The sequence below is a fragment of the Acinonyx jubatus genome, chromosome D1 (assembly GCF_027475565.1).
Source record: "Acinonyx jubatus isolate Ajub_Pintada_27869175 chromosome D1, VMU_Ajub_asm_v1.0, whole genome shotgun sequence".
Classification (NCBI taxonomy): Eukaryota; Metazoa; Chordata; class Mammalia; order Carnivora; family Felidae; genus Acinonyx; species Acinonyx jubatus.
Window position 1 is genome coordinate 98816957 of NC_069390.1, and position 12069 is coordinate 98829025.

The 12069-nt window shown below is 49.0% G+C and overlaps 2 protein-coding genes across 6 annotated transcripts in view; both read left to right on the forward strand.

Moving 5' to 3' along the window:
* The first annotated feature begins 1021 nt into the window (after nucleotides 1-1021).
* Nucleotides 1022-9595, forward strand: ZPR1 (ZPR1 zinc finger). Of its 2 annotated transcripts, XM_053204073.1 has the most exons (14): nucleotides 1025-1261; nucleotides 1438-1599; nucleotides 1988-2078; nucleotides 2455-2525; nucleotides 3228-3314; nucleotides 3458-3580; nucleotides 4187-4234; nucleotides 4399-4465; nucleotides 4881-4951; nucleotides 5692-5781; nucleotides 6265-6375; nucleotides 7019-7105; nucleotides 8199-8257; nucleotides 8992-9595. In XM_053204073.1, the coding sequence occupies exons 1-14, from the start codon at nucleotides 1091-1093 to the stop codon at nucleotides 9131-9133; spliced, it is 1380 nt and encodes a 459-aa protein (XP_053060048.1). In that variant the 5' UTR covers nucleotides 1025-1090; the 3' UTR covers nucleotides 9134-9595. The 2 variants fall into 2 exon arrangements, with proteins under 2 accessions (XP_053060050.1, XP_053060048.1); XM_053204075.1 differs by lacking the exon at nucleotides 6265-6375 and having other exon boundaries at nucleotides 1022-1261.
* A 1646-nt stretch (nucleotides 9596-11241) lies between these two features.
* Nucleotides 11242-12069, forward strand: part of BUD13 (BUD13 homolog) — a 271251-nt gene continuing 270423 nt past the window's right edge. For all 4 annotated transcript variants that reach the window (XR_003413268.2, XM_027036574.2, XM_027036573.2 and 1 more), the window contains exon 1: nucleotides 11242-11516. Coding sequence is in view for 3 of the 4 variants with exons in the window: in XM_027036574.2 (XP_026892375.2) it covers nucleotides 11374-11516 (143 nt within the window). In the remaining variant the exon portion in view is untranslated. The remainder of the gene's footprint in view (nucleotides 11517-12069) is intronic.

The window sequence follows — 12069 nt, forward strand, 5'->3', positions numbered from 1 at the left end:
TGCCAACCTTATCACAGGATAGTGTGCATGAATTTCAGGCTCCTGAGGTGGCCTGTCTCCCTTGCTTCTGCTGTTCGAGATTTTGAATGGCTTTTTTATGATGGACCCTTTTCTTGGGACTTCCAAATCTTAAGCCCCCGTTCCTCATGTACACATTCACTCAGGGACAACAAATGTCCTCGTAGATCCTTCTGGGAACTTGAAATTGGGGATGGGTGAAGTGGGGGGAAGAGGAAAGGGTAAATACACCCCGTCTGGCACCTTTGGGAATGTCCTGTCCAACACCTTTTCCTCCCCATGCAGCCTGCCTGGCACAGGGTTCTCAGTACCCCATATGAATTTGGCCTAATCATACCCACAGGCTGGACCTCTTCCCTGACACCCTAGATTTAGCAACAGAACTGGAGGAGAGGTGCCCAGGGAGAGGAGATACCAGAAAGGAAAGTTTACCAAAAAAAGAGTTGTTTTTGTTGTTAATTAGGAAACTAGGAGGGATGAGTCAGCCGGGGTTTGATGTGTTGGGGATGAGGGGGCGGGAGTAAAAATGAGGGCTGTGTATTTGAGGTTGGAATTTGGGCAGGTGTTATAAGGACAGAAATAGGGAGTGAGAACAGAAAGGGAGAGAGGGATTGAGGGACTGAGGGAGGGGGATCTATAGCCAAAGCAAATGTCTGGCCCAACAATGGAGTGGAGCCAGAGCCCAGGTTGGACCGCACCTCCTTGTGGGTACGGAGGGACAAGCCAAGCCTCTTGCCATCAAGGCTCTTGTATTTACGGACAATAATTAGAACCCTGTAGGATGGAGCTATTGCGAAGGAGCCAAACAGTGCCCTGGGTCTGAGAGGACGTCCTGCGGGGAAGCAACGCCTGAACTGAGGTGGAGGCAAAGCCTGAATCCGGCTGGTTTTGGAAGTCTGGACCATAGAATCCCAGCAGTGAGAAACCTTGCCAGACACCGTTCCCTAGGGTCCCAAATCTGCGGCCTCTTTAAGAAAAGACGGGGGCGACAGCTAGCGGAAGTGACGGAAGGGGGTGGGGCCACGAAAAGAGCGGAAGGCGGAAGTGGGGGCGTGAGCTGCGCGTGGTGGCGATGGCGGCTAGCGGGGCTGTGGAGCCTGGGGCCGCGGTGGCTACTGCAGCCGCCTCACCCGCTCCGGCCCAGGCTCCAGCCCCCGAGCACTTGTTCCGGCCCATCAGCGCCGAGGATGAGGAGCAGCAGCCCACTGAGATCGAGTCGCTGTGCATGAACTGTTACCGCAACGTGAGGCGGGGGCGCGGCCCCGGGCGGCGGGAGGTTGAGCTGAAGCGGGGAAGGGCGGTGGGGTCGGCGACCCAGGTAGGCCCAGTTGGAGACCCGGAGGCGAGGCACGCCCGCGGGTCGGTAGACGGGGAACTGGAGCTTCGTTGGTTCTTTCTAGCTGCTTTCTGCTTTCTCAGGGCACGACGCGCCTCCTGCTCACCAAGGTCCCCTTCTTCAGAGAAATAATCGTGAGCTCCTTTTCCTGTGAGCACTGTGGCTGGAACAACACGGAGATCCACTCGGCAGGCAGGATCCAGGATCAGGGAGTGCGCTACGCTTTGACGGTCAGGACCCAGGAGGTGAGAGGAGCCTAGAGCAGGTAGCCTAGTGTCCAAGAGAGGGCTTGGGGACTGGAGTCACAGCTTTGGTCTAGGCGGCGCGGCCACGAATGAATACCTCTAGGTGCCCAAGCCTGAGTTTCCTCCTTTGTAAAATGATGTTGGTGCTGTCAGATGTTCGGGTCAGATGAGGCTTGTGAAAGTGCTTTGTCATTTTATCTTGTCAGAGGGAATGAAATGAGTAGTAGTTGTTATGAATAGTACTCTCAGCATTTGGGCAGCTGGGCTCATGCATGGCCTATTTGGTGGGAGTCGTCCGGACCCCCTGCTATGGACAGAGGAAGAAACTGCTGGGTATTTCCCGAGAAGCTGTACTGTTGACCTCTGGACTGAAAATTTTCCTGCCCAGGACATGAACAGAGAAGTGGTGAAAACAGACTCTGCCACCACAAGCATCCCAGAGCTGGATTTTGAAATTCCTGCCTTCACTCAGAAGGGAGGTAGGTATAAGATCAGGGTGGTTGAACTGTTCATTGTTCATGCCTGGCTACAATCTTGCTTTCTTGCAAGAACCCTAGTGCTGGGCCTGGTGGCTAGTATATGGGTTTGGGTGTGGTATTGCTGTGGTCTTCATTGGTTCAACATAAACTAAAAGCTAAGATAAAACAACTTGAGACAGTAGAGTGTGATAGACTGTAATGTGCATATTACAGAATGTTAGTGTCACTGTTGTTACAAATGAATAGAACCTTGTTCCAGGCCTCCTCATCTTACAGTTGAAATCAAAGCCCAGAGAGTTCAAGTGAATTGCTCAGAGTCATACAGGCATTTGATAGCATAGTCAAGACTCTCTTGTCTTTTTTTCTTATTCACTAGCCCTGACCACCGTTGAAGGGTTGATCAGCCGTGCTATCTCTGGCCTGGAGCAGGATCAGCCCACACGAAGGGTAAGCTGGGGCTTTCTGATTGCAGCAACTCAAGCAATAATGACATGTATACATATATATACGTATATACGTACGTATATATATGTATATATATATGCGTGTATACGTATATTTATGTATCCAAAGTGTTCAGCTTCCCATGTAGCTGAACTGTCTCTGATTAAATGTTGGAGAACTTTTGGGGGAAGCACACGGTGATGCTGTAGCTGCCAGGATGTTGTCTATTTTGCATCTACTATCTTTTCTACTTCCCTTTTCCCAGTGTAGATTCAGACCTCATCTCAGACAGGTAGGATGATAACTACCTCTGAAGAGCCTTTCCTAATCCCCTTGGGTTCATCTCTACTTCCTGAGCGTTCCACCGTACCTTATATTTATTGTAAAGGAAGTAATATAATTGCATATTTAGTCATGTGTCTTCCTAACTGGCTGCGGAGCCCCATGAGAGGACTCTGGTTTATTTACTGTTGTATTTCTAAACTGGCGTGAGAGCCTGGGCTCTATACATGGTTGAATGAGTGAGAAATTGGATCTTGTTTGGCACAACCAAACTTAGATGCTGTATCTTCTTGTGAAGCCTGAGTCTCTCTGTTCCCACTTATACTAAGACAGGTGGTGACTTCCTGATGGAGGTGGTGTGGGATTGACAGGGAGTGGGGTCTATCAGCAGGGCCAATGCTTTTTACCATCTGTTCATGTCAGGCAAACGAAGAAGCCGTAGCTGAAAGAATTGATGAGTTCATTGTCAGACTGAAAGAGCTAAAGCGAGTGGCCTCTCCTTTCACTCTGGTGAGTACTGAGGAACTCTGGGTTCCCTAGATTTAGGGGACGAGAGACCCTTAAGACTGGGATTTTTCCACTGGTGCCGGAGAGGTCTGATGGTAGGTGGAAGAGCATATGTAATTTCTTGTTGTAATGACTCCCTCCATCAGATCATTGATGATCCCTCAGGAAACAGCTTTGTGGAAAACCCACATGCTCCCCAGAAAGATCATGCCCTGGTGATCACACACTATAACCGGACTGTACAACAGGAAGAGATGCTGGGGCTCCAGGTAAGTAGACGGAAGAAGCCGGCAGAATGCTCTGGCATTATCTTGCTCTCTGGATTGCTTGGAATCAGTGGAATCTTCCTTTGTCATTGCTGCCCTGCGTACCCTATCTCCGCATGTCTGTGCGTCTCTTAGCTCATGTCAAGACTTAGGATAAACTAGGGGTGCCTGGGTGGCTCAGTCGGTTAAGCGTCCGACTTCGGCTCAGGTCATGATCTCCAAATTCATGAGTTTGAGCCCCGCGTCAGGCTCTGTGCTGACAGCTCAGAGCCTGGAGCCTGCTTTGGATTCTGTGTCTCCCTCTCTCCCTGCCCTTCCCCACTTGTGTTCTTATCTCTCTCTGTCTCTCAAAAATAAATAAATGCAAAAAAAAAAATTTTTTTTTTAAAAAGACTTAGGATAAACTGTACAACAAAGGTTGCTGGTGACTGTGATCCTATCTTAAGCTCTGTTCTTCCGTGGACTGGGGCTTTGCTTCCTGGTTTCTCTGTTAAATGCATATGGCCAGCCGACATACACAGGCCAGAACATTTTCTCTCACTCCGAGGCAGGGTGTTGGGAAGCTGGGGTGTATGCGCCAGCGTGTGATTTGTATCTCTGCTGCGCTAGGCTGAGGCACCAGAGGAGAAGCCAGAAGAGGAAGATCTCAGAAACGAAGTGAGTGCCATGGGCTGCTGCGGAGGAGGGAGCACGGCTGTGGGTGGAGGCTGGTGCTGCTCAGTCCCTCACCACCAACGTGGGCGGCGACTGTGTGCTCATTCACCTGCTGCGTGGTTTTAGCCGGAGCTGGGCTCACTCTCCGTCCCCATGTTGTGTTCCAGGTGCTGCAGTTCAACACAAACTGTCCAGAATGCAATGCTCCAGCTCAGACCAACATGAAACTAGTTCGTATCTTTTGTCAGGCAGTTGGGCTGCTCCTCCTGTAACTCGGGCACGAAGAGCGTATGCAGGCTGGGGAGGAGTCCTCCCTTCAGGGAAAGCATGTGTTTTATTCCAAGCGATGAGGAAGGTGTTGCCTTTGATGAGACTGTGCACCGTGGCTTTTGGGTTCAAAGAGAGAATGAGGCCATGGTTTTAGGGTCCTGTGTTTGACCTGAGTCCTATCTTCAGTTATTTGTGAACAAGGATTGCCGTGGGTTGCAACGTTACCTTCTTCTGTAGAACTGCCTGAGTTAGGCTACTGCTTGTGACCTATTTCCTACAGTCCTAGGACTAGCAACTGTGTTGAAGGTTTGGATTTGTTCTTCCCCAGAAGGTGCTCTTGCTATCCTGGAAGCAGACTTCCTTAACTCCCGTCTTCCAGAAATCCCCCACTTTAAGGAGGTTATCATCATGGCTACCAATTGTGACAGCTGTGGCCATCGGACCAATGAGGTAACTCCTGTTAACTTTGATCTGTCCTAAATCTGCTTTGGGATGAAGTGGGAGGAAGCTGGGTCTTTCTCTTGGATTTAAGGCAGGGTGAGGAGTCCTTGAAGGAACTGGGAATTAAGAAAAAAAGTTAGACTATAACTCATTAAAGACATTAAAGATTGGTTATATGGAAGAGAGAGGTGTGCTCGCTCTTTTTTTTTTTTTTTTTTTTTTTTTTTTTTGAGAGACCCTTTTTTTGACCCACCTCTTAAAGGATTGGAAGTGCAGGGAAACAGATTTTGACTCAATAATAAAAAACTTTCTAGCTCTTTCTGAAAATAGAATTGGCTGCCTTGGAGGGTTGTACATTACCTTTCCCTGAGTGTACCCAAGCGAAAGCTGGTTAAATTCTTACTGTTTTTAAAGCTATTTAAATTCTGAACCCAGAATATTATAAGGTGCATACACATGTTACATGCGGTTGAAAGTCCCTTTCAACCTGAAGAGTCAGTTTTTTTTCAAAGGCAAATTCAGAGTTTGGTGGCAATTTGGGGTAAGTTTTGGCAGGCTCCCGGCCAGCTCTTGGTGGCTTCGGTTTGGGTGACTGCCACCCCTGCTAGTTTACAAGGCTCTGTCCTTGGTAGCTGTTAGTGGGCCTGATTGGAGGTCAAACCCCCCGCCCCCCCTTCTGAGGTCTCCCAGGCCCTAGGGGAGGATCCCATCTTCTCTGCTGCTGTTCCTGACCACTGTTGTCTGTGCAGGTGAAATCTGGAGGTGCAGTAGAACCCTTGGGCACCAGGATCACCTTCCACATCACACATCCCTCAGATTTGACGAGAGACGTGCTCAAGGTAACATCCTGCTTGGAAAAGTGTCTGTCTGCCTCGCATAGCTGTCTCTATCTAGGGGAAATTGCCTTTTTAAAATTACATCCTGGGATCGTGTGGTACCACCTAACTTCCCTGGGTTTCAGGATCCCTGAGTAGAGTTAATCCATGCTAGGCAGTACAGATTCAGAAGGTGACCCATAAACTCTCTCTGATGACTTGGCAGCTTTATGCTTCCAGTGTCTGTAAGGGCTCTTGTCTCTGGTCTTTAATGACAGGATACTTGGCAACTTGGAGCCATGACTCAGAATGTCGCTTTATTAGGGTGGTTCCATTTCTGTGGTTTACACGGAGAGGCATGAGCCTGGCTTTAACTGGAGAGTCGGAGAGAACGGGGCAGGTTTCTCCCCAGACTGTCACTGGCAGTATTAATTTGGCAGGAGGACTCTGGTTAGCTTTTTCTAAGAGGCTTCTGTTCTCAAGCCTAATTTGACTCTCATCTCCCAGTCTGAGACGTGTAGTGTGGAAATCCCAGAGCTGGAATTTGAACTGGGAATGGCCGTCCTCGGGGGCAAGTTCACCACACTGGAGGGGCTACTGAAAGACATCCGGGAACTGGTGAGTTGCCTGAGTATAGCGCAAGGCCGCTTCAGCAGTGTGGCTGTGAGGAGGGGGCTAGAAGGCTTCACACGCCCTGGTTTTTGGAGCTCTTAACTGGGGGTTTCTTTGCCTTAAAGCTGATTTTGAGAGACTTAAATATTAGTTTGGGTTGTGAAGATAAGTTGACGGGAAATTCTGAATGGAAACTCTCAGGCTTACCTCTGGAACAATGTAGGCATTTTGTAGTTTTGGGTAAGTCACTCATTTCACTGTAAAATGTGGGGAGGAGGGTCCTTCCAGAACCTGAAACTCCCCAACATGTATAGGCATGTGTGTTGATTTAGCCCATATATTTATTCTCTTGAGTCATTTCACTTACCTGATTCTCAGTCGTCAGGCATTTTGTCTTTATAAATTATACTTTGCATTTCTTTTTCAAACTGGAACGAGAGTTTGTGCCGTCAGGACATTTTATAGTTTGTGTTTCATATTGCCAGTTGTCATCTTGGCAGGTTAATCTCTGAATTCTTAGCAGTGGCCGCCTAGGTCAGGATGGTGGTGTGGAAACCTAGGCTTCCCCGACTGGGCCCCGTCCTGCCATTCCCCACGAGCTTAATGGTCAAACCTGGTATTCTAGCAGTTTGGATGCCGATTATTGCAGGTGACCAAGAACCCCTTCACACTGGGTGACAGTTCCAATCCTGGCCAGATGGAGAAACTGCGGGAGTTCAGCCAGAAGTTAGACCAGGTGAGTTGATTCTGGCCCTTCGGTGCGTGTGTTCCTGGGGTGCCAGTGGGCAAGAGGCCACATACCCTGTCCTGCCACCTTCTAAACACCTAACCAACTTGTTGGGGATTCTCCTGGTTTCCGATAGGCCGTGTCCTCTTCTTTCTTGGTTTTCTCCCTTGTTTTGTTGGAGCGCTTTATTAGTAGCTGCAGTTGGGTTTTTCATGTTTTTCATTTATACTACTTTTCCAAGAGTTTTTTTTTCTTTTTTTTTTTTTTTTTTTCGGGTTTTGGAATACTCTCCCTCCTCCCTTTTCCAAGTAGCATCCTGTTGTTTTAAGGATGTAGTGTTTTTTTTCTCATGAGAATGTTGATGTTGGTTTGTATTTTTTTGATGTTTTATTTTCCTTGCATAGTTTCCATTTCCTTTTAAGTTTTTTTTTTTTTTCCATTTAACTTTCTGTCTTTCAAAGGTTGGGGCTTTGCTCGGGTAGCTGATAGTCCTTGTCAACTTAAAAGCAGAGGGCTGAAACACCAGCGTGGAGGTGAATCTCACTCACATCCGGCTCCTTGTAGGGGGAGTTACCTTAGCCCTTTGTTGAGCTATAAAACCCCAGTGCCAGTGTCATGAGGTTTTCCCTCTTGGGCTTCTCACCCCATCAGTGGGTATTCCATTTCCTGGCCTGAGGAGGACTACTTGGCTGGCAGTGTTCTGTGAGCTGAGTGTGGGAATAGGGCTGGGTTTGTACGTCTGTTTCTAATAACAACACGTTCTTAACCTCCCGGTCTTGCTTCCTGTCCCTCCATCCTTCAACTAGGCTGGCGCCCCCTAGGCCATAGTGTGAATCCTGCAGTTTTCTGATGGGGTGGAGGGAGAAGGGGCCTATGTGGAATGGGAGATGAGATCCAGGATGTCACATTGCTTCTTAAGTAACTTCCATACAGCCTTTATTTTAGGTCTTCTCTGCTCCACTTTGAGAGGTACCTCATTTCAGCAGTTTCTAAAACTTTTGGGGATTCTGCCACGTAAATTGGGTTGGTTCTTGTCTGGTAGACCAGCCCCTTCCTACTAGGAGGGATGTAAAATTTATGTGCTGTATTCTCTTTCGTTTAGATCCTTGAGGGTAACATGAAGGCCCACTTTATTATGAATGATCCAGCAGGAAACAGCTACTTGCAGGTACGGTCGACCTTCCCTGATAGTTAACAGAGAACTATTTTCTGACCTTCCTTGAATATGTATTATTTCTCCAGAAGCTGGAGACGTGATTCTAAATGAACTGCTCTTTATCACGGAACCTCTTATATATTAGAATTTGAGACCTCTTAGAATTTGAGACCTAAGGAAGTGAGGGCAGGCAGGAGAGACTGTAAGTGTGTGTCAAGAGGGGGGGAAAAAAAGCTACTCCTAGGCTCCTTCTTTCTCTAGTTTAGCTCTTGTCCCTAGCAATGGAGTTGTCATTTTGCAATCTAATTGTGGAGTGAGGAGAAATGGTGCCTTGTCCAGAGGCTGAAATAGGACACCGGAGAGGCTTTAAACTGACTGGAGAGATATTCTGGTGATTTATAATAACTTTAACATTTATTGAGCAGTTTTTGTTGGTCAGGCAGAACTGTTTAAGGTCTCTCTATGATTAAGACTGTTGCTATACTCTTCATAAGAAGGTGCAGATAGAAAGTTTTTTAGACAGACTGTTACCTAATTCTGTCTAGGGCTGGAGGGTCCCATTCTTGGGACTGTGTTGGGTTCTGTTGCTGCTCGCTAGTTGAGACTAGCTATGGGGAATTGGAGGCCTTTAGAATAAAAAAACTCATTAAGTTTTTGGGAAGGCGGGAGTTGGAAGCCACCTGGTGGGGTGAGGGGGCAGATAGCTGGGTGGCACAGGCACTGATTGTCTGTCCTTGACCTTGCAGAATGTGTATGCACCTGAAGATGATCCTGAGATGAAGGTGGAGCATTATAAGCGCACGTTTGACCAAAACGAGGAGCTAGGGCTCAATGACATGAAGACAGAGGGCTATGAGACAGGCCTGGCCCCACAGCGGTAGTAGTGCATGGTTCCCGAGCCCGCCTCCAGTGCTGCTCAGACCAAGGGGCTGTTTATTAGTATTGGGAAAGGCTGGGGGTGTCCTCCCCACCAGGCCTTGCCCATGTTGGGGGGAGGATACCTGGTCTGAGTCAGAGATGTGGGCACAGTCTGTGAACAGTTTGTCACAGAAGTGCAAGCCTGTTGGACCGTATTTTGGATGTTTTGAATTGGCCTGGGAAGAAACCCAGAAATGAACCATGGGGCGTGTCATCATCGCTTTTTTTCCTGTCGAGTATTTACCCTCCCTCCACATAATGCTTTTGCTAGGGTTGGAACTCTGCAGATGGAAAACAGCGATATCTGGAGTTTGGGAGTTGGTTGGGGAATAGAAAATACTGGCTTTCAACAGGAAAAGAGTCTTCTGAGGGGAGGGAGTCAGCACAGGAGAAGTTCTCATTAAATTGATGGCTTTCCAACAGGATTGGCCTCCGAATTCACTCTGTCCTTGTTTGATACTATGCTGGTAGAATTCAATTTCCTGAGGAGGATTTTTCCCCAGGGTAGCCAATTTGGGGATTGGAGATGACATTTCATTCATTCCTTCGGTAGATGTTTGAGTGCTTCCTTTGGGCCAGGCATACCACAGAATAAAGCCCTCCAGCCATGGGGCTTAAAGTGGATTTTTGAGGTCAAGCCCATAATTCCTGCATTTGCTTTACCAGATGCAGCTAATAAACTAGAGGGCAAAGCTCAGACAGTGCCACTGGGCATAAATTTAATCCTGCTCAACTGCCCTTTGGGGTAGATAGGGTTGGGGTCTGAGCTTGGGACTTGTCAGGCCAAAGTGAGTAGGAAGGGGGTGGTAGAACTGGAGACATGGGCAGGAGATGGGTTGATGGGGCGGAGAGGGTGATACTGGTAGTGCTTGTTGGAGCAGAAGGAGGAAGCATTCAGATGCCTGCTGACAGCAGGGCACAGGCAGGGCTCTGCCGTTCAGTTAGATCCACCGAAGTGGACTAGAAGCCAACACAGGGCTGTGTCTGGAGGGGGACCCATGGGGCTCTCCAGCTAATGAAGCCCTATATCAGTCCAGTATCCCCCTCCCACAAGCCCTCAGAGACATAGTCTGCCTTCCTTCCTGGACCTGAGCTGGACCTCTCAGGATAAGCCAGTGGCTAAAAGTTTATGCATGCACCTATTTTAATACATGTATTTTTTGAACATGTAGCCTGAGTTCTGAGTACTTACAAAGTATAACAAGCCTTCTTGACTAATATACTGTCACAGATTGACAAAAATTTATCATGAGATAAGGAAAATACACGAGCTAATATTTTATTTCAAAAACTTTGGATTTACCTCTTGCACCTCACTTTGCTAGCCTCTTAGCTCTGTTCCCAAGGGTCATGTTTTGGCTGTGTGAAGTTAGGGAAAACTTCCTTAACCTCACCAGGCTTCCGTTTTCTCATTTGTGAAACATACTTGAGAATTAGAATTCAACCTCTCTAGCTTCCCTGGTTTGCTATGCTGAAAGTAGAAACAAGTCCTTTTCATTGGAAAGATTCTAGGCAAGCGATAGGGGCCACCTATGCTATCAAACACGGGGAAGTTCAGGGGTTGGAAATCCATGTTTTTTCACAGTAATTACACTGGGTTTGGAATTCCTGACTTCCTCTTGAGTCGTTCTTAGAAGCCTATTAGAGCTAAACCTATTAGAGCTAAACTCCCCCACCTAAACCTATACTAATACAAATAACTGGTAATATGTACTGTGCGCTAGACACTTTTCTAAGCACTTCACGCAGTAATAGTATCTCGTTCCTCCCAACCACGCAGTTAGGTGCCATTCTCCCCACTTTGTTAAATGACTTGCCCAAGGTCCTACAGCTAGGAAGTCAACGGAGCCCCGACTCCATAGTCTGCCCCTCCAGGGCCCCTGTCCTTGACACTGGTGCTTCTGAAGTTGCCTTGGGCAGAGATCTTGTTCCGGTCGTGGTGGTGGCCTCGTGCTGGTGCACCACCTGTTGAAAATGCAGATGGATAGACGCACGCAAAACCATCGTTGCGTTCGCGGAGGGACGCCGGACGTGGCTGCGCCCCTCGTCACCCCGCGGACGCGCTCTCGTGTCATCCCAGGCCGTTCTCACAGCTCTTCGCCACTTCCGGTCCCGGCCCCGCCTCCTCAAGGCCTCTCCGTGCGTTTTGCGTTCAAGAATTTTGTCCCCAGCGCCGAGCCGTCTCTCCGCCCCCGCCGCTGCCATGGCGGCAGCTCCGCCGGTCTCCAAGGCCGAGTACCTGAAGCGTTATTTGTCTGGGGCAGGTGCCGGCGTCGATGGGGCCTCTGAGTCGGGTCGCAGGCGTCGCAGAAAGCGGCCGAAGCCTGGCGGGGCCGGCGGCAAGGGGTGAGTCGGCTCTGGCGGGGCGGGGCCTGAGGCGACTCGCCGCCCCTCTCCCCAACTCCGCCCTCGGCCGGCGCTTCCCCCTCTCCGGGCCGCCCGCCCCGCTCCTCGCCGGGCCCGTCCGGCCGGAGCCCGGAGCCCCGCTCTGGCGCCCTGCGCACCCCTCGCGCCCCTGGGCGGTATCTTCGACGTCTCCAGCCCGGCTGTAACTTTCCTCTTTTCCCGCCCTCGTAGCGTTCCGTCCACTCCAGTAGAGAATGAGTATCTTGCCTTGAGAATAATGGTGGAGCTCATCCAAAGCCTCCGTGTTTGGGTATTTAGGGCCCAGAACCTGTCTGTGGGGTTCAGCAATCCCAGGGACTCCGGTTCTGAGTGAGAGACCTAGGCTTACTTCCTGTTGGTCTTCATAGTGTTGCTACTAACAGTTCTTGTCATGCACCAGATGCTGGTCTAAGTACTTTAGACGTAGATGAATTTATTTAAGCTTTATGATACTACCACGAAGTTGGTATTCTTAATATCCCCATTGTTCAAATGAGAAAACTTTGTAGCCCGC